General features: G+C 50.2%; 1 protein-coding gene across 5 annotated transcripts; it reads left to right on the top strand.

The window, feature by feature from the left end:
- Positions 1–141: 141 nt before the first annotated feature.
- FAM234A (family with sequence similarity 234 member A) lies at positions 142–20,407 on the top strand. Of its 5 annotated transcripts, none has more exons than XM_074919134.1 (13): positions 142–192; positions 3,167–3,321; positions 6,355–6,663; positions 7,733–7,849; positions 8,047–8,235; positions 11,759–11,889; positions 14,266–14,395; positions 14,840–14,978; positions 15,262–15,402; positions 15,781–15,859; positions 16,288–16,440; positions 17,303–17,405; positions 17,563–20,407. In XM_074919134.1, exons 3-13 carry the CDS (start codon positions 6,399–6,401, stop codon positions 17,772–17,774), a joined length of 1,659 nt encoding a protein of 552 aa, XP_074775235.1. In that variant the 5' UTR covers positions 142–192; positions 3,167–3,321; positions 6,355–6,398; the 3' UTR covers positions 17,775–20,407. The 5 variants fall into 5 exon arrangements, with proteins under 5 accessions (XP_074775235.1, XP_074775239.1, XP_074775237.1 ...); XM_074919136.1 differs by having other exon boundaries at positions 154–192; positions 3,212–3,321; XM_074919135.1 differs by having other exon boundaries at positions 156–192; positions 3,171–3,321.
- The last annotated feature ends 561 nt before the right edge of the window (positions 20,408–20,968 follow it).

The raw sequence follows: 20,968 nt of genomic DNA, 5'->3' as shown, positions 1-20,968 counted from the left end.
CCTCGTGCTGCCCGGCCTTGTTCTTGCGGGTTCGCCGCCCGCGTCGCCGCCGCCACGCCCGGGACGCGCCTCCCGCCCTACTGCGCAGGCGCGGCTCTGCCGGGGCGGAAGCTGTCGCCTGCGTCGTGACGTCACTTCCGTCAGGAGGCGGCGGGGGTGGAGGCGGAAGTGACGGCGGTGGCGGCGCGCGGGGTGAGTGCGGAGCGGGGCGGGAAGGGGCTCGGTCCTGCCGGTGCCGCCCGGCCGAGACGAGGCCTCCCGGGGCTCGCGGTCTCCTGCGGCGGCTGGGGGGGGTTGGGCAGGGCGGGGGGCACAGCGAGCCGCCCCGAGCCGCGGCGGCAGTGCCCCCGCCGGTGCGGCCTCCCGGTGCGCTCCGGGAGCCCGGGTTTGGCTCCGGCACGCTCCTCCGGCGGGCTCCGGCCCTGCAGGGGTACCTTTCCGGGGAGGGGAACTGGCTGCCGGAGTGTCCGCGCTGCCCGGGCGCAGCCGCCGGCTCCGGCAAGGCGGGCACGGGGTGGTGCAAGCGGAGCTGCCGCGCACCAGCCGCTCCGCCGGCGGGACCCGCGTGCAGCCGGAGCGGGAGAAAGCAGCGAAGGGTTCGGTGAAGGTGGGGGCCGGCGGCAGAGCTGGTCCCCCGCGGCCTCTGCGCTGGCGGCAGCCTGAGCCGGGCGGGGGTGCAGCGCTGCTCGTACTTGGAACGCCGCAGCTGCTGTTCAACGCTGCTGCACTTCAGCCAGCCCTGATGCCCGTCCCCGTGATCGGAGGGCTCAAGAAGTTGCCCAAAACCATATCAAGAAGCCTGGGAAAGAATTTAATCCCTTGTGCAAAAGCCTGGGACTCTGCCGAGGTAGCTTGTTGCTCTAATCCTCCGTTTGATCCGAGCTCGTTTATCCCGTATGGTTGGCAGGCTGCGTAGGAGTCCTGGGGAGACGCTTACGCAGCACTTGTGAGTGCGGGTCTGTATCTCAGTCAAACAGAAATTCAAGAAATGCCTCACCTCTACAGAGCTTGTCACACAGCCTTCAGCACTCTTCCTGGAAAGGGTTCAAATTCATGTTTCTCTTCTCCTCAGCATGCCACAAGCCCAGTGTGCAGGCATAAATTAGAGCGTTTCTTAAAGAAAGAAAAATACGTAAATGTGTTAAATTGTCATCGCATTTCCACCCTTTTTTCCTTATTTTGGAAAGCAAAAACCTCATACCTAACTGCTAGGAGTTAGAGGGTCAGCCTGCTCTGGCAGGGAGGGAAGGTTCAGTGTGACTGGAGCAGTGCCGGGGCAGAACTGGGCCCCGTTTGAGGGGCTGCCTGTGGAGGCTGGCAGCCGAGAGGCTCCGCAAGGCTGGGTGTTGGCCGTGCGGGTGGAATGGCCTGTGAATGAGCTTTCTTCTGTGTACATGTGTAAGAGAGGAAAAGAAAAATTCTGTTTCTTGGGGGAGAAAAGAGGTTTCTCTTGGAGATAGCTGACAAGGGCAACAGCAGCTGGAGGAAGGCCGTGGCTTCAGTGCTGCTGTAAACCTTGCTGGGCTGAGCAGGAGGGACCCAGCAGGCAGCACGGAATTTGTGACCTGAGTGGTAAATGGAGATCTGTGGAACAGGTGCTTGGCTTAAAAAATGTACTTTCTTGTCATTTTAATAAACTTCTGTGAAATAAGCCTCTTCTACAGGGTTTTCATGTGCTGAGATCTCCCCAGAGTCCCTGTTGTGTTAAATGTCTGGCAGTGCAGAGGTGTTGCGGTGCTTCTGACACCAGCAGGGGAGCCCCGTGGATGAGGGATTCTCTGACAGGAGAAATTGAAACAGCTTGCTAACTACTACTCTTGGGGTTGATGCAAGGGATCTGCAACAGTCACTGAGGGTGAGTGGCTTGGATCCAGCGAAGCTTCTAAATTCTGGGATGATAAATGGCACGTGTTTCTGGTGCTCGGTTGTTATTACTGGCCTAACCTATAATCAGTTCCACACGGCTTTGCAGCTTTAATGCTGTTCTTCATCTTAGCCTTTTGCTCTTCCTAATGGTCTCGGGAAAAGTACTGCATCGTGTTTTGCTCTTTGCTAAACAGATGTGAGTTTCTCTGCTTGAATCCCTGACTGTAGAGAAAACTGAGAAAGAGGACTTCTCTCCTGCAGGTGACAGATGTATCACATTCTAAGGTGGTGTTTGATTGTGCTCTGGAGGAGCTTCTAATTCACTTGCTGTGAATGCTCTGCGGCACATGCTGTGTCTGCACCAGAGGGTTAAGTGTCATTTAAGAAGAACCTGATATTTTGAAGAGACCTGTATTAAGAGAGGCAAAATAGCAAGGGGGAGGGGAGGGGAAAGGGCAGCTGGAGCAGCAGATTGTGAGTGTTTCTCTGAGCTGGGTGTCTGTGTTTTCTTTGGTGTGATCTGGGTTACAAACGTGTCCTTACAAAGGCTGCAGGGACACGAGCAGGAGCAGAGCCTCCCCACCAGCCCGTGGCTGTGACTTTCTATCGAGAAAGAGTTATGAGCTGCAGATGACCCAGCAAAATTATGAGCTTGTGTACAGCGTGCAGTCTGAGTGTATTTGGAAAGGAAAATCTCATTGGGGGAAATCTTATGTGTTATTTCTTCTTGGCTGGCCCCAGACGTCAATGGGACTGCAGAAAAGGGAAAAGGTGACCCAGTAATCTCTTAACGTTGCAGCAGGTGACTGGCCGGCGAGTTTGCTGCAGTGCTGTGCTGCCCATGGGATCAAAACTGACCAGTCTGCTCGTGGCAGGCAGTCATGAAGGAAACATTGCCTCATACTCAGAGCAAAACTTGGAAGCTGTTTTGTCATTACGAATTGCAGCTTGGGGCTTCAGCAATTTCTGGCTGACAGGAAGGAAACCTGTAAGGTGCTTAAAACAAACAAACAAAAGAACCAAAACAGCCAAATGCTGTGTTTGGGTTCCTAAAATGGCCAATCAGAATGAGATTTTATTTTTCTGTGAAGGATATAAATGTGCTGAACATCAAATCTAAGTTACGAGATATTGCTAGAATTTTTCCAGGAAGAACTGATGTCTGGTGAGATTACAAATACTGTGGTTTGGTATTTTATGGGTGGAAAATGAGTTAAACCTTCCATCACACTGATAATTAAATGGATACTGTTACCAGTTTTCATACCTCTGACTGTATGCTGTTCTCTGTGCTTGTCAGGCAGTTCTAGGTGGCTGGTAGTGATAGTTTGTCTCTTGGATTTAGCTGTGACACGGCACTAACCTCCTGCTGCACAAGTTTCACTGCTTCGGTTCAGATCAGATCTGTACATCTGCGCTGTAGCTTCAGAAGAGGAAAGTCAGTCCCCCATGAAGGTGAGTAAAGCAGTGTTTGTCCCGAGTGCAGTGTTGTTACTGTGGGTCTGGAAAGAGTATTTGTTCCTCCTTGGCTTTGATCGGGGACTGCTCCTAGCTCACCCCGTTGCGGGGGGTAAGTAGCCCTTAAACCTTGGGGAGCCATAGACGTGTGCACACCAGCAAGTGAAGTTCCATGAGATGCAGATCCTGGCTGTACTGCAGCTCCCTGAGCTGTGTGGGTTCAGTTTGGGTCTGTCACATGGGATTTCTAATTATTTCCTTTTCTATGAAGCCTTTCTCCCATGTGTTCTCACAGTGAGGCCTCCCATCCCCAAGCAGAGAGCCGGTGCTACCTACAAGCTCTCGTGCATGCAGCGTGTGTTAATAATGCAGCAGCACGGGATCCTGTCGCTGCATATTTCCTTGCAAGGTGCCTGGATGTGTTAAACTTTCCAGTGAATTATTTTGTGTCCTCTACCAGCAGGAGACAAAACGCTGGCTGCTAGAGGACGGTAAAATCATCTGAAATGCACACTATCATTTTCTGCTTGTCTTCAATTAAACTGATTACCAGACTTCTTTGTTGTTCGGAGCTCAGACCGCTGCACATGCTGCCAGCATGTACTTTAGCAACCGTGGGCGATGGGATTTCCCGCATTGTTTGAGTCTTCGCCATTGACCTTTGTGGTCGTTGTTCTGGCACTGCTTCTGCTCTGGCAGGGGTGCAAAGGGCATTATTCAAACCCTGAAAGAAAAGGGAAAGAATTGCTTTAAAGGCATTGAGGACTCTTTGTAATCAGTGGCTCCTAGGGTCATTGCTGCAAAAGAGGGGGAATTGCTGGGGCTTTCAGGATAATTACCACTTTTTTTATTGTTCTCATCCCAGTCTAGATGACAGTGGTGTGATTTATAGTGAGTCATAAAAATACGCCTTCCATACAGCGTTAGGATGGTGTCCCTTTTGGACTAAGTGGGGAGAAGCTTGGTTCTGGTTCTTCTTGGGAAGTCTCAGAGGTGCTGGAAGCACTCGGCTGTGCCCGGCAGGTTTCCTGGCTCTGTACTGGGGGGCTGCAGAGGGCTCCACTGGAGAGGCCGGCGGGGTTGTGCTGGAGCCCTGCTGCAGCCCATGCCTGTTGGAGAAGATGCACCTCCCCGGTGCTGGAGACAGGCCTGCCAGAGAGACAGGAGCCATCTGCTCATCACAAGGGAGGTCGAGTTACCCATTCCTGCCGCCGTCCCCCATGGCTGCAGCAGTGGTTGCTCCGCTCTGGTAAATCATTTGCTCAGCCTGTGCCTGGAGCCTTGTACCTTGAACCTGCTGGAGGTCTGGTGCTCAGCCAGCTCCACTAACACAGCAGTGCTCGGCTCACCAGCGCCAAGGCCAGATCAGGGGGAAGGCTGAATGCATGACTCTTTCTTTTCTTCCCCTTTCCATCTGAGCCTTCCTACCCTTGTCAGGAAACAGCCGGCCTCGTGAGGGTGTCTCTCATGTTGCTGGTAGACTGATGTGAAGGGCAGATGAGGTCTTTGGAGTAAGATCTTTGGAATAAGATACAACTTCTACATTATTCATTGCATTTGCATGGCATTGTGCAGCTTGAATTAAATTGTCTGGAGCAAGATCTTGAACTCGATGTGCTGTCGTAGAGTAAGTGCCAGAGTGCTTGGGTTAGAGTAAGTGCTTCGTAACTGCAGCCTTGTAAGTCCAGCAGGCACTGAGGTTAGCTCGGGGGCTGACAGCGGCGAGCCAGGCTGACCCGCTCGCCCCACGTGCTCAGCCCCTGCCTTGCCGTAGGTCTGTCCTGCCTGTGATTTGCACCCAGAAGAGAAGGGGCCTCTGCAGCTCTTCCCTGCAGTGGGACAGAGACAACCCGGGGAGGTGAGGCCCCCAGTCAAGCCGCAGCTGCGGAAGGAGCCTGGCCTCCTGGGGGTGCCTCTGATCTTGTCTTCTTTTGAACCTGTAAATGAACTTGGGGATGAAACATAACGAGCCCTGTTGTTGGAGTTGAAAGCCCAAGCTCTCTGCATTGTGTGCTGGTGCAGAGTTTAAGCTATTTTCTGCTGGGGAAGTAAATTGCTCCAGTGGACAATCCAGGCACGTGACTACTGGGGCACAGTCATGGAAAATTGGCTCAGTTGTCATGTTTATTTGCTCTGATATAACTTTTTATGACACTGTCATGCAGCTTTTTCCAAGGCTACCGGAATGTGTTATTCTTCATTTCTTCCCTTCCACTACTTTTTTAAGGAAGCACTATCAGAGAAACTGTATATCACACTGATTTTTATTGTTGTTGTGGGTAGTGAGTTACCGGCTTCTGTAACGGACTAGAACATTTATTTTCCCCTTTTTATAACAAATTAGCACAGAACCCCCCTGTTATTGTAGCTGTAGCTCAAGCTTATGATTTATAGCAGAAGAAAATAAAATAGAAGTTGTTAGCTCTTCTTCCATTCTGATGAAATCAAATTTGCCTGATTTTAGTCTCAACTCATGCCTTCTTTTTCCTCCGGGGAGCTTTGGATTGTTCCTATACAGAATACACTGGTGTTTGTTTTTCTCTCTCTCTCCCTCCTGGGGAAGCTCAAGTGCTCATTACAGTAGGGAACAGCCTTACGTTGGGATATAAAGGTCACGAGTATTTCCTTTCACCTCTCCAGCCAGGAGTCAGACTGATGTACACGGGAGGTGGCAAGAAGTCTTTGCAGCAAAAGGAGCTTTTGTCATGTTTTTCATGAGTGAGACCTACAGACTGGTCAGTCCTTTCTGCACAGAGCCTGTAGCCTTCTTTGTCTGGGTCTAGGAGAGCTGATTTCCTCCTTCTCTGAAGAAATAGTGCTGTTCCCGCATCCCACGGTCTCTCCCTGTTGCTCCATGTGGGAGACCTCCGGTACCAACGGTGCTTTGTGTCCAGCTCTGTGACAATACACTGATTTGCTCACCTCCCATTAAATGTTTTCAGCGTAACTATCAGGTAGTAACAGAATATTTTGATGTTTTTTTTGGACAGATTCCAAAATCTGTTTTAACTGCTCTTTCCGTTGTTGCAGGTGAAGAGGGAGAAGGGCATCTGAATACGGATGAATGAGCTGCGATGGATAACAAAGACTCAGAAGCTGAGATCCACCCTCTGAAGACTGAGGACGTGAAAGCTCAGGAGAACCATGAAAACTCTGTGGAGAGAAGAATTATCAGCAAGCAGTCATCGCGACTGTCTCGGCTGTCCCGCTGGCGCACTGCTGCCTTCTTCATCTCGTTATTTCTGTGTTTGATAATTGTGTTTGCTTTCTCGTTTATCATTCCTTGCCCAGAAAGGCCAGTTTCAGAAAGAACATGGTTCCGAAACTACGACAATGCAGGTGAGCTTGTGTAGCAGAATAAATATTTACCAACAGTCCTTTTCCTTTATGTGCCATGAATTTGAATTGTGAACCTCTACCTACGCATGGTCTGGAGCCAGGCCTGCAGGGATGCTGCCCTTGGGAGTCAGAGCTGTGAATACCTGACCTGGATAAGCAGTGGCCCGTCATAATTGGAGTGGCCTTCCAGGAGGTGTTTACAGGATCTAATGGAGAAATTAGATGCTGCTCTGAAGCTCTAACAAGGTAGCAGGCTGGCCTCATTTGGAAAACAAATAAATGGGGAAGGGTGTCTGGGAATAAATCTTTGTTGAAACTTTGGTCTGTAAAATGTTCCTTTGAAGTTTAAGCTGAGGTTTGGGGACAGTTAGGCATTCTTTCTTTGTCAGTATGACTTTCTAACTTCTCCATGGAAAACAGGAAGGGGAAAAGAGGAATTGCATCTTGTTTCTTTTTATAAACTGCACAAATTTATAGTTGCTTTAGTCGGCTCTTTAGCCTGGGTACTGCTCCCTGGTGGCTCAGCATTCGCTTCTGTGAAAGCTCTTCTTTAATCTTACGTGCAGTGCATGTGTGCTGGTTGTGCTGTAAACACAGAGGTAGTGCTCACCAGCAAGGACTGAGCTTTGTGTGTTGATGCAGAAATCCCAAGTTCTGCTACTCTGAGCTGAAGAAGGCTGCTTTTAGCTGAGAATGGGAAAGGTGGAGTATCTGGGGCTGAGTTTTGTGGGGTTTGTTTGGGTTTTTTTATATTTCAGGAATAGCAACCCCACACCAAGACCAGAGTTGTTCTGTGTTAAAAATAGTTCAAATTCTGGCTGCTTGGCCTTAAAAAAAAGACAAATCCTCTAGGGGATAGCAAATTTTAAAAAATCCTTTGGCACTAACTTCCAGTCCTTGGTACTCATGTAGATGTTTTTTTTTAATACAAAAGACAATTTGTCCTGATGTTACGCTGTCAGAGATGGAAGCAGTGAGTAGGTCTCTAGGAATTTGTGTTTTGCTCCAGCTCGCTCTGCTGTTGTTGAGGCAGTCCTCACTGGCGCCTGGCTTGTGATCTCTTTTACAGTGGCCTACCAGTTTCTCGCTATAGAAGATGTGAATGAAGACAAAGTGCAAGATGTCGTCTTTGCTTTCAAAGCTAGCAACAGCAGCAGCAGCTTCAACAGATCCTGTCTGGATGAAGGTAGCTGATTCAGAAACAGGAAGCCTTGTAGTAAGGGCTGTTCTTTCTCTTTTAGTTCTAATTAGTGAGGCTGCTGCGGGTCTGGGAGAGAAAACCAAGTTAGTTGGGTGGGGAGAGAGGAACTGGGTGAGTCCCAGCTCATGGGTGGTGCAAAGGTAAGTGCAGGTAGTGCTCCCTCTGACATCTCTTCTCCTCAGGTCTGCCTTCTCCGTGTGCCTTTGTTGCTGCTGTGTCTGGCACGAACGGCAGAGCGCTCTGGGAGAGGCCTGCTGCCGAGGAGATTGAGTGGATGGAGTGTGACATCAGGCAGCTCGGGGAGGCGGAGGGCCCAGGCTGCCTGGTCGTGGGGAAGCCGGTGTCTCTTACGACAGTCGCCCTGCGGACAGGTGAGTGGGGAGCAGAGTGCTGCTGCCCTACAGCACTCCGTGCTACTTGCTTCCCTCACCTGGTGACCTTCAGACCTCAGAGCCTGGGGACGTCAGCGTGACATGACTTGCTGGTACATGAACAATGGGCACAGGGTATTTATTATCTGGAAAACCTTGCCAGGGCCATTCACTGGGCTGTTGAGAAGTGCCTGTTCTCTCAGCCTCTCTGTTCCAAAGCCTGGACTCTGTTGTGGTGGTTTGTGCCAGGCACTGTTACAAGACCAATGTTTCAACCGCTTTCGAAACAGGAGAAGCGGTCTCTAGCTGTGAATATTCCTTTATACTCGCAGGGGTTGGACATGAACCTGCAGTGGCAAGAGGATTGGGAGTTTTAGGGATTTACGATTTTAAAGTCGTCAGGGAGAGCATTTAGGATAAGTAATCACCAGTCTGTTTCAGTAGCCCAGGATGTTGCCTGGTTCCTCTAGAACGCCTTAATTTCTGAACCTATAGATTGAGAAATTCATCATCATCTTGCCAAACAGGAGCAGAGTCCATTGCACCTTGAACCTTCCTCAGTGATGAAGCCTGAAATACATTTCCATTTTGAGGGTCACTGTTTCAAAGGTTCTAAACAGTGCTTGTTCTCCCTTGGAAACATGCCTGGGACGTTATCCTCTATCTGATATTGAACCCCTCACACCCTATTTTCCAAAAACTGGGAGAGAGAAATATCAAGAGGTAAAGCTCTAAGGAATCTGAAAAAAATCTGGTGTAGCTTTTAATTTCCAGTGTAGATGGAAATGTAAACACACACAGAGCTGGAAAGCTTCTGTACAACTGAGGTATCTTAGCCCCATTTCCCTCATCAGTAGGCTTTAGCACAGGTTATTTATAGACTGTTAATGAAGTAGTTGCTTCCAGGTCAAAGTGTAGAAAGGTGGCTGCTGAGCCAAAGGCATGTAACTAAAGATAGCCATAAAGAAATAGCACGAGCAAGGAGAGAAGGAACCAGGCTAAGCCACAGGTCACAGCATAATACAGTAAAGAAAACATTTCATAGATAAATTCAAATGAAGATTTTATTATCTAAAATGAAGACATGAAAAATTCCTTCAGATCGAAAAGCTAATAAGCCAGAAGTTGACATATTTTATCCCTTTTTGCTATTAAGTAGGTTAAAAGGGGTTTCTTGGCACGGTTAACTTTTACTGGGGGTTAGGAGGGCAGATCAGAATAAAATGTATTCAAATAGGCTAAATGTATTTAAAGTGGCAAAGTCTGACTTATATCGGCATTGTGCTAAAAACAGTAGCCAGAACAATCTTCAGCTGTTAATGATTCATCATCACAGAGGATTGCTGAGATTCCAGGGCGCTCAGGCCGTCTAGCCTCTGCCTGTAGGAAGACTGAAGGAGAGGTAGGCAGATTGTCATCGGAAAGTGTCAGATGTGGTTTTGATCCTTCAATGCTGATAAAGTTAGTGCTTTTCTATCAGTTCAGGTTTTGTTAAGCCTTGCTTTCTTCATTGCAAACAAGAAGGAAAGTGTAGGATTGCATGCTTCTGTTTGTGTGGGATAGCTAACATTCCTGCATGTTTATCCTACAGCAAACTGGGACACAAGAGTTTAAGATTATCTGTTCCAGGTCAAAGCAAAAGTCTGTGTAGCTGTGTTCCGTCTCTGCCAGGGCCAGAAGCAGAGCCTCGAGGAAAAGGACAGGAGTAGTGCTGTGTTACACCTCCTCTCCTCACCTTGTCCTCCGGCAGCCTGCACTGTGAGCCCTGTGAGTAGTTCCGGTGTCTTAAGGGATATGGCAGAAAGGGGACCACGATGATCAGATGTATGAAATGGTGAGAAATCCCTAAACAAACCAGAACTCCAGCCTGGAGAATGTCTGACAGGAAGAAAAGTCTGCGTCCTCTGCAACTGCTTGACGTGAGGGCTGAACTCAGTCATCTATGTCCCAATTTTATTTTTCCTTCTGGGCCAGAAAACCCCCAACGCTTTCACCCAGGTTAGATTTGCTGTCTAAGCACTTGTCTAATTTCCATCTCGGCAGCTGTGACCTCGGGCTCTGAGGAAGCACCGTAGTGTTCTAGATGTCTGACAGGATAGTCCCATCTCCCGTTGGTGGAGCAGGATGGGACTGGTTTCACAGTTCGTGCTCTTTGGGGGGCTGTACTAGAGCATGAAAGCTTCTCAAGTCCTTTGTGTTGAATCCATCTTGCCGTTACCTGTTTCTATTAAGTCAGACTGCTCTTTTAAGAGAGTAAGATGCTTTTTCCAAAACTATGTCCACTGTCTTAACCAGCAAAGAACAGAGCCTTGTGCACTGAAATGTGAATTTCGTCAGCCTGTTGTAGCTTTGGACTGTGCTGAAGCCAAGATAGTTATTTAAAACTCAAATTCTCTCCTTCCTTTGCCTACTTGTTTTTTTCTGGGGTAAAATTCTTTGCCTTCCCATGATTTCCTCTGGGCTCTCTTCTGCTTCACATCTGTTGCCATAGTAACATATCCAAGTATTTTTTTCAGTGTTTCAGTAAAAGCTTTGGAAGAATTATGCTGGAAATACAGCCTGCCTTAAATTATTGCCGACAGCGGGTCAGGTAGTAATTCCTTGGCCTTCACTACAACTGCTGTCCTGACAAAGAACAGATGATTGATTGCTTTGCATTCCTGAAATGATAATTGGTGTGTGTGATGCTGTTTAAAGGAGAGGATAAGTATTTCCCCTCTGAGCACCTAGTTAGTCACTTAAGTCTTCCTTAAAAAGAAAAACCCCTGGCGGTCTCGCCCCCTCACCACATTTCACTGCGAATTCCAGTGGGCAGTGACTGGAGTAAAGTCACCCAGCTGGCCTGGAGCCATTGAGGAGAAACTCCACACACACACAAACACTTTTTTTTTAAAAAAAAGACCAAACAAACAAACAAACGAAAACCAAAAAAAACCCAAGCTCTGCTACCTCTATTTACAAACAAGTTTGAACATGCTGTGCGAGTTCTTTGAACAAGGGAGAGGTGGGATGTGAACTGAGTTGTGGCTGGTCACGTCCCTCTGGAACATCTGCAGGAACATCTGCAGGAAGCAAGTTGCAGCAGAAAAGGTTTTGTTGGGAATAGCTGCAGTGCTGTGATCAGAATTTAGCTGCTTTATGGTCTTAAAATGTCTCTGCGCATTTAAGTAAACAGCAGCAAGATTTTAGATCACAAAGAAGGATTTTCCATGCCATGAACATGCTGGGATGCTTGTTAACCTAAGGCCCGGAAAACCAAGCTGTCCTTTGTGCCCTGCGGATTGATTTGCACCTGGGATGTTTGGGTGCATTTGTGCAGGCGGCTAGAATGACTTTCCAATATAAATTGAAATTGTGAAATGCAGAAATGCAGAGAAGTACCCCACAATGAGCATAAATGTAACTGGTTTGTGGTGCTGATGGGCTGTAAATGGCTGGCTGCTGCAAAGGAGGAGCAGCTGTTAAAAGCCTTTCAACCTAAAGTGCCTTTTAGTGAGTGTTTCCCAATAACTGTGTCTTCCAGGGGAAGTTCTGTGGAGACAGTCCAGTGACTTTGGAGCTAATTATACTGTGCTGACTCCTGTGGCCGTGATTCCAGATGTGGATAGTGACGGAGTTCAGGACCTGATAATCTTTATTGCTACAGGAGATAAGGTATGTCACTCTGAAGCTATGATACACCCATGGCCAGACCACAGGGGTTGGCAGGAATGCTATTTATTTCGATCTTGTAGTCTAAGAGGAAGTGTCCAGAGGCTTCTGATATCTGTGGGTTTGGGGGAGGTTCTTTCTCACCCTGCAGAGATGTACTTCCAAATCAATGTGAGTGTTTGATGGTTTAAAAAAAAAACAAACAGAAGAAAAAAGCTGGCCAGGAATCCATCCCGCTTTTCAGTCTGCACTCCTCGCTGCCTGTTCCTGGGCTGTGTGTGGAGGGAGCCTAGGGGAGATGAGCTTGCAGTTTTCTGGGACTCTACTCGGAGAAGTGGAAGTGAACAAACCCTGACAGGTTTGGCTCTTAGATCAAAGCAGGGCTGACAGCCAGCACTTTTGTACCACCACTGCCCTTTTCTGATAGCTGTGGTAGTGCTGCCCGTGCTCTGCTTTGCACAGCTCTCTTAGTGTCGCTGCTGATTAATTCTGACTTGGGTTCATTTAGTTGTGTTAGCACCATTCCGATATTGCCTTTCCTGTTTCTTAGAGGGGGAAAGTCATATAGCTAAAAGTGGTTTTATACTCAGACGTCTTTATCTGTGACTGAGCGGTACAGCATCATCTGCATGCACAATCTGTCCTGCTTGAAGCATACAAAAGTTACAGTTCCCTGCAAGTCTGATGGTGGAGTGGGAGCCCTGTGTCCTCATCATACCAGAGTTCTCCATAAGCAAATAGGGTTTTGCTGTCCGGGGCATTGTTGTTGCCAGAGTCATCAGAAATTCTATCCTCTCCGACTCCTACGTTTCTCTTCTGTTTTCTTTCCTTGCTGCTTTTGCTATCCCAGATATCTCAAGACATTTTTTTTTTTTAATGTTATGCAGCCAAGAAATGTTTGAATGTGGTCTCTGTTCTGCAAGACTGCCTTTGATTTGTTTTCCATGTAACTTTTCTAGCTATCTAGGTATGAAATCCCTCCTTCCCTCAGGACTTGGCAAGCACTCTGTCAACTTAAGTAAAAGTACGTTCTTTTATAAGAAATCACGTAAAATTTAGAGAGCCTGAGTTGAGCTCTGCAGCTTGGCAAAAGGCAGTCTTGTCAGCAGGGAGATGCAGAACTTAAGCAAATCAGCTTTGTGGCTAACAAGGGCTGAAGCTGAATGTTATGTTACGCTGCTGCTTCCTGAAATGGCAGAGCTCTGAGCAGCCTGTGGGGAAGGGTCTGTGTGCAGGGGGTTTAGATGGCAGTTTTTTCTGAGAGTCTTACTGACCTTTAGCTGCTGCACGCTTCAGCACAAATACATCTGGGAAAAGAAGACCTTTTTCGGGACACATTGCTTGTAGCAGCGTGTAGAGATATTAGGCAATGCGGTGAGTGAGGTGGTGTGTATTCTCGCTCGCTGCGTGAGTACCTTTGGCTGTTACTGTCTCCAGGCAGCTGCTGAACCAGTGCTTCCCAGTAAAGGTGAAGCTGATCTACAAGAGCTGGTATGTGTCTCCTCCCAGTGCGGGAGGCTGGGAACAGCTGGTGGATATGGTGCTCTCCCTCTCCAGCTGTGTTCTTCCTTCTCCCCGGCAAACTATCCCTTATTCACCTGCCAGACTCTCCAGTTTCACTCTGAGAGCAGCAGATTTCCTTCTCTTTCCCAGTCCCTCCCTCTCAGAGAAGAGGGAAGGGTTCCTGCCTGACTCAGCATCTCTGATGGATGCCGTTTCTCTTGGTCTGATGTTTCTCTTCTCCCTAGACTGTGTTGCTCTCCCCAGATCATGACTGTTGCCCAGACTTTTGAATCTGATCCTTATTTTAGCCTTTATTCTCCCGAGTGAAATGTTTTTAGTGGATTCTGTTACACTGCACAAAGAATATAAAGAAACCTATCAGCTCTTTTATCTCCTTGGACTCATGTCAGCTTTAGGAGGAGTGGATTAGGGCACTTAAGATATTTAGCAGAGCTACCGTGTGAAGCCAAGTTTCCCCTGTGTCCATATGCTGCTTTGTTTCTGCCTTTAGGTCTCTCCATCATTTTCACTGCTCAGTAGGCTTGAATTGATCTTCGCTGTCCTTAGCAGAGCTGGAGTTTGCTGTTCAGCAGTCCCAGCCTGCAGGGGAGGTGGTTGGCAGAGGCAGTAAAATCTTGGGGCGAGTGGCTGTGCTGGACATGGTTTTCCAACTTGCAAAAGTGTTCCCAGCAGAGGGATCATCTAACTCCTGTGCACACCTCCAAAACCAGGGAGAGACTTTTCATCCGAGCCTGTGCTGTTCCCGTTCACCTGCTGTGCAGTACCAGCTGCTCAGAAGCTTTGGAAGTCACTCCAGTTGGAGCAGTAACAGTGTGATGCAGCTTTAACCTTTTTTTTAATCCCTTCCCTGCGTAGATTAAGACCTTCATCCATTCAGGAAAAGATGGCAGACAGATCGGCTCTGCTGGAAGCCTGAACGTGGATGGGAAAGCTCGCTATGTCAGGCTGAACCTCGACGACTCCTCTTACTTCCTTTTCTATACAGGTACAGTTCTGTTTGTGAATTCAGTCTGAAAGAGTGATTCTAACTGTGACATCAGGATTACTAGACAGTTGTCTGAAAGATCGTTTTGCATCCTTAAAAGCTGTGTTGTGCTTTCACCTAGTAAAAGAGCTATTCAAGGCCAAGAGAAAGGGGGGGGCTTCTGCTTAAACTAACGTTTGTTATATACTGTATTAATTCTATCTGAAAAATGTTGATAATGTAAGGTTTAAGTAGTCATTTATAGCAAATGATTACTGTGGAATATTTGGATTATGAACAGATAAGCAGTTAAAAGCATTCAAAAGCAGGCTTGAGTCTCAAAATACCACTACAACTCTATGATGCAAGCCCTAAAAATATAGTTGATCTGCCAGATCTGGAAAATCAGAGTTCAGAGCAAGGGCAGGATAACTTATCTCCCTCGTTATTGCTTTCTTTGTGCAGAAAACTCTCTCTATGCATATTCCCTGAAAGATCTCTACAGTGCAGCAACTGGGATGGAAATTAAGCTTCCCAGCCTTGGGCAAGATTCTCAGTGGGAGAAGAACATTGACCACACCACGCACCGATTATCCCTTCTCAGGTGTGAGATTATGTCTTGGTAGCCGGTGGAGTAGCGGGTACTGGTGTTCCTGACAGGGTGGCCAGTTCGGCTTTGTTCTTTCCTGCCTCTGTGGCTTTTGGATTAGGAGCATATCCAAAGCTCAGGGCTGGTGTTGATGGCCTGCTCAGGGTTTCAGAGGAAAGGAGGGAAAGCAGACTGGGGTTTCCTATTTGTATTTACTGTGCAGGGAAAAAAAACCAAAACCCCACAATAAAACCATCCACAGTCTGAAAACCGTAATCATTTCTCTGTCCTTGTTCAGCTCTGGAGACATTCGTTACCTGGCAAAAATTCCTGGGCGATCACGAGAGAACATTTTGGTTGTGAAGTCAGAGATGGCTACGCTGATCAATGCACAAAACCTTCAGACTTTGTGGACCCTCAACACCTCTCGTGTTGTGAGGTAGTGTTACTGATGTGGGATTTCCAAGTTCCCAGCAACAGCGGTGAACTGGCAGATGCTTTTTTTTTTCATTTGAAACACAGGAGCTTGCTCTGAGGTCATATCTGGATCATTTATTGTGTTACGTGTCCTCTGTTAGCAAACAGCAGGTGCTGCTTCAAAACAGAGGAGCCCAAAGCTTTGATTCTTCATTCTGTGCCTGCTGTGATCTGGCTGGTTTGGGTCTGGGCTCAGAGCTGGGAGCGGTACCAGGCTGACCTAATGTTGTAGCAGTCTCCCAGGGGAGCTGTGGGAGGGTAGAGCCTGCTCTGAAAGAACAAGGTGTGCCCTCGCCATCAGGATGTGTCATGAACTGTCCCGGCTCTTTCTCTCCCCTAGTGAACCGCTGCTTGGTTACTACAAACCTGATGTTCTTGGTATTGTCCTTGAGAGTGAAATTGGACCCAACATGAAGAAGGTTTGAAATCTCTTCCTTTTAATTTCCCTTTTCTCTGCATGTCACAGCTCAAGCAGACATTGAGTCGGGGACAGCTGGTGGGATGTGTTCTCTCTGGCTGATTTTAGGAAGCTTTAAGCTGGGAAAGGTTCTCTTTCAACAGGTTATTGAAGCCAGCTTAGGCACTTTAATTCTCTTCTCGGCAAGAGGCTTCAATGACAGAGCTTTGAACCCCTTGAAGTAGCTGCAAAACTTGTGACTTTATTCTAACGTGGCCCGCCCCAGGTCTCACAGCTCTGTGATGCTCAGCTTTAAGTATTTGCTCATCTTCCCATATGTCAGATTCTTGTTCCTGTAGACAGTGTAGGGTAGAGACAGCTGACTTGACTTCTCTCTGATGGCTTGTTGGAGCTCTTTGGTACGAGTTCTTTCTCTTTCTTCCCTGCTAGGTTATGATTGTTGAGAGTGGATCTGGAGCAGTCCAGTGGGACCTGAAACTGAACTCGAGAGCAGAGAGCCCTGGGCCTGCCACACTTTCTACTGCTGATCACCGGTCTGCCTTCCTCCTCTGGGGTGACTACCAGGTGCCAGGAAACGAAACGGTCAGTAGTGTTGCTGAATGGCTGGTGTTCTCGACTTCCAGCCCGACTTGGGTGGAGCTACCCCCTCTCCCAGTGTTCACATTCACCTCTCTCTGTGCCGCTGCAGCCTCCTGCCCTGGGTGTGTGGTCTCAGACCAGCCCGGCCTGCTAGAAGCAGGCAGAGCTCTGCATGAGGTCTGGTCTCCACTGGGTCCTCATGTCCCCACAGCACCCCTGCTAGGGGCTGGTGGTGGCACCAGCAGCTTTTGTCCTCAGCCTGCCCACATAGAGAAACGGGACTTAGTGGCTCTGTGGGCAAAGTGGGTGGCTTGCCCAGAGCCCTGCCTTGGCGTGGCACTGTAGGTGAGGCGAGGGGCTGCTGGCTGGTACCTCTGAAGTTGCTGCTGTTTGGCCTCTCCCGGCAGTGCTGCACGCAGTGATCTCCCGTGGCCACGTGAATGTCCTCTCTGTGTGCCAAGGCAGGCTCTGGCAGCCTCGATGCGCAGCTCAGCTGGGTCACAGCCCTCTGGGGCAGTGCCTGGCAGCGTTAGTGACAGGTTGTGTTTTGGAGGATGCCTGAGCACCAGCTGAGCTTCCTGTGCTTTCCTCGCTAACTCTACCAGCCCTAAGGCAAAAATCTGTCGCCTGCCTGCAGCAGACAGGCCTGCTATTCGCAGGAAGCTTGGGGTGGGGAGAGCACCGAGCAGTAAGCAAAATCCCAACACTAGTACTAGTGGCATCAGACAGGGTGAGCTGGGCACACACAGACGAGTATCTGACAGGATGTGTTCTGTCAAGCATGAGGACAAGCCGAGCCCGGTGCTGGCGTTGTCACTGGGATAACGTGTGGGTCCGTGTCCTCATAGTGTCCTGTTGGTTGCAGAGATCCAGAGCTCCTCTCCAGAAGCTGTATCTTTTCCATCCTTCCTACACTAATGTCCTGTTGGAGCTCCGCAACAGCACAGACCAAATAATTGCGTTCAATGGTAAGTCCTCTCCTTCCAGCCCTCCAGCGAGGAGCTGCAGGAGGACACTGGCCTTCTGGTACCTCCTGGGTGCCGTGGGCCTGTGGTGTTGGGTCTGGTGGCCAGTCTGAACGCAGAGACCTTAGGCTGGGCTCTTCCCTCTGCTCTGTGTTAACAGCCACGCTGTTTGAGCGGAGCCGTCACGCCTGCTACGTGCTGCTGAGGGGGCCTCGGCCCAGCGAGGAGGCAGGGCCGGTGTCGCTGATGAAGCGTAAGCTGAAGGAGGATGTCTCGGAGAGCAGGGTGGTGTGGCTGAGCCGGGGGGCTGCGGACAGCGAGCAGTACATCCGCGATCGCCTCTACAGGATGCGCTTCCAGAGCCGGGCGTGAGCTTGCCGAGGGAGAGGGAGAGGCTGCCCTGGGCCAGGCGCCTCCGAGCGGCCTCTCTACAGCCTGCCCTTAGCAAGCCCAGGTCACGGATCCAAGTGGGAAGCTGCCTCTCTCGATCCGCAAACCAAAGCGTGGCTGGCAGGGAAGCACCTCCCGTGTCTGGGGATGCCCAGGCTGCGGGGGCAGCGGCCAGTGCATCTGTCCTCGGAGCTGATGGGACTTCAGTGCTCGGCCAACACTGAAGTGTCGTCAGCTCGGGGGAAGAGGGCTTTCCCCTGGATCCTTCCGAGTCCACAGAACTGTGCTGACTCAGCCTGTGTCTGGAGGAAAACACATGCTTGCTGGGGATGCCGGAGTCGATTATTTCTTGGGTGCTTGCGTGAGACGTGGAGCTTTGATGTGTGGTGTTAGATTTCCTTTCTGAGTCAGCTCTCCTGGCTGTGGGAGAGGTGCCTGACTGCAGGTTGATTTGCAGTCACCCTCTCCTGGATTTGGGCCCCTGCTTTGGTAGTCGGGGGGGGTGTGTAGTGCTAGACCCCAGCCGTGGCTGATGATGCGGCTAGGTGTCACCTGGGCCAGCAAAAACACAGGTTAAAGTGTCATTCTACTTAGAAAATGGCCTTTTCTCCTAAGAACAGCCCCACGTGCCCCACTCTGCAGTCACAAGCCTACCTGTGTCTGTCTCCTCTGCCGCTTCCTTCCCAGCCAGGCTGTGCAGCGTTGGTGGCACAGAAAGGGAGCTGGTCTCCCAGATGCGTCAGTGTTCCTCCCTGTCCCCAATCTGGTTATAAGGGATACGAAAACTACCCTGAGCCCAGGCTGGCTGGTCCCTGCCAGTACAGACGCCACCTCTCCTGCTGGTTTTGAGGTGCCAGAGGATCTAGGACATTCTTTCAGAGTAGAATTGCACTTTAACCTTTCCTGGAAGCTGGGCTTGCTGCTCGGGGGAGCCCTGTGGCAGTGCCAGCTGCCCTGCAGATACTCGTTCAGCCTTGCAGCTGCTGAGAAGCCTTCTCCAAGCACCATCCCCTCTGCCAGGAGGTGGGCAGGCTGTAGGACAGGCACGAGCCACGCAGGGAAACAACACAAGCTCTCTTTGCAGCACAGCTCCAGCGAGAGCCCCGTGCTGCCTCCCTGCCATCCCTTGGGATCGGAGCGATGTTGGGTGAGGATCTGCAGGGGCTGTTCTCTGCCCAGCCTCGTAGCGCCAGGGACCGGGGCAGGTTGCTGCATGAAGACGACGTCTCCCCTGGAGGCTTCTGTGGCGTGGTGTGTTTGTTCTGCCCTGCTTCTTGGTGGGCACCAGTGCAGACTAAAAACGAGGTGCAGAGCCTGGGAAATGGGTTGAATATTGTGCTTAGTCCTGAAAGCTGCAGTCGCCACACCGGCCACTCTGAGACGCGAGCCCTGTGCGTACGCTGCTGGGCATCCATCTGACTGGTGAGAGGAAGGTGGACAGAAAACACCCTAAAAATAACCTCCATCAAGTTTTGTGGTGCTGGAGAGGGTTTGGCCGATGCCTCCCTCCCTTGCCTAGTCTCAGATCAGGGGGTGTGTAAAAATAACGTAGGGTGAGAACCTTACACCAGGTTGTGTAGGGTCAGGCATCGGTTCTTCTCTTGTGGCAACTGCTGAGCTTTAACCTGCTGCAGGGCAACTGCTGGCTCAGGCAGCTGGTGTCAGGCAGGCTTGTGCCCGCAGCTTCAGCTCGCCCACTCTCACAGCAAAATGAGCTGCAGCATCAGTGGTCTGCCTGCACGCTTGCCCCCTGCTTCCAGCTGGCCATGAGTTGCCCCGTGACCTGTAGCTGGGGCAGTCGGGGGAGCCGTGTAGGGTGAGTGCTGCAGAGCTGTGCTGCAGAGGGGGCATCCAGGCGGTGCAGGAAGCTGGGAATTCTCCCAGGAGAGCACTCCAGCACCCCCAAAGCACCCTGCACTCAAAATGGTGGGGTTACCCCTCTGTTCCTATCTCTCCGGGCTGTTTCCTGAGGGACTGGGGGGGTGCAGGGAGGCTCCCCTGCTGTTCCCCTAGCTTAAGTCACCTCAGCGTGATGAAGACCTGAAGCCCCACGAGCCCCCGTGCTGGTCTCACTGAGTGTTGGATGTGGATTGTATCCCACTGAAATTTCCCTGGCAGGGAGCGAGGTGCCCGGGCTGTATCGCGCTGCTGTCACGCTGTCTCAGCACTCCTCCTCCTCCGATCCCTACCCAGGCCTGACCTTTCCCACAGGCACACTGAATGTTCTTTCAGGAGAGCTGGATTTTTGGCTTTGGGGGGCTTTTCTGGCTTTAAGTTGTTCATTAACGTTTCCAGATACTTTGGAAACACAGGTTTTTCCCTGTGGCAGCTCAATTAAATGCGTCAGTGCCAAACCAGCACCTTCTTAACAAAACAAGTAATTTTTCCAGCTTATTTCTCTGTGTAATTGGTTTTTTTTGCAGTATTTAATGAATGACTTTGTGCCTTGATTCAATAACTCAGATGGGTGATGATGGCATATATCACTGTGTTATGTATTAGTGTGTTTTTTAACACTAAGACTGTTTGGTTTGGTTCTTTAACTTATTGCAAATTGTGCCCTCTAGGACTTGGTCTAACCGGAATGGTTTCAATAAATCCTCTTTTGCATTGTTTGTAAATGGTGCCCTGCTTTTGTTGTTGCAGCTGAAGGTTATGCAAGACTTCTTTGTCAGCCCTTTGTGTGACTTGCTGAAGGCAGAGACCCCCCTTTTTGGAGGGATCGGGTGTCCTGGTGATGCTCCGGCGGGCGCTGGCTCTGCCCTGCTGCCCTGGCCAGCTGCAGGCAGGTGCTGGGCCGGGAGAACGGAGGGTGCGGAGGGAGCCTCGGTTAGGTAACCAAGCCCCCGGCCCGGGGCTCTGTGACCTGGTTTTACACCCCGGATTCCTGCTGCAGTCCATCAGTATGAAAATCCCATGCCGGGGCTTGGATTTGGATCAAACCGGAGGGAGCCGCGTGGCAGGCGCTGCCTCCTGGAGCGTGGAACCATCTGTCGCTGCCCGGTGGCTGCCGGCGCCCAGGGCCCAGGCTCCATCCTGGGACTGAGGCTCCTGCAGCTTCCCCTGCCCCAGGGCCCCTCTGTCTGCCCCAGCGCTGAGCTGAGAAATGCCCCCAGCTCCGCGGGGGGGTCCCGAGCTCTGTGGTGGGGGAAGATGCTGCAGCCCCCAGCGCCTGA

This window comes from Athene noctua, chromosome 15, assembly GCF_965140245.1.
Source record: "Athene noctua chromosome 15, bAthNoc1.hap1.1, whole genome shotgun sequence".
NCBI classification, from domain to species: Eukaryota; Metazoa; Chordata; class Aves; order Strigiformes; family Strigidae; genus Athene; species Athene noctua.
Note: the sequence above shows the minus strand (reverse complement) of the source record. Positions and strands in the feature narration are given on the sequence as shown.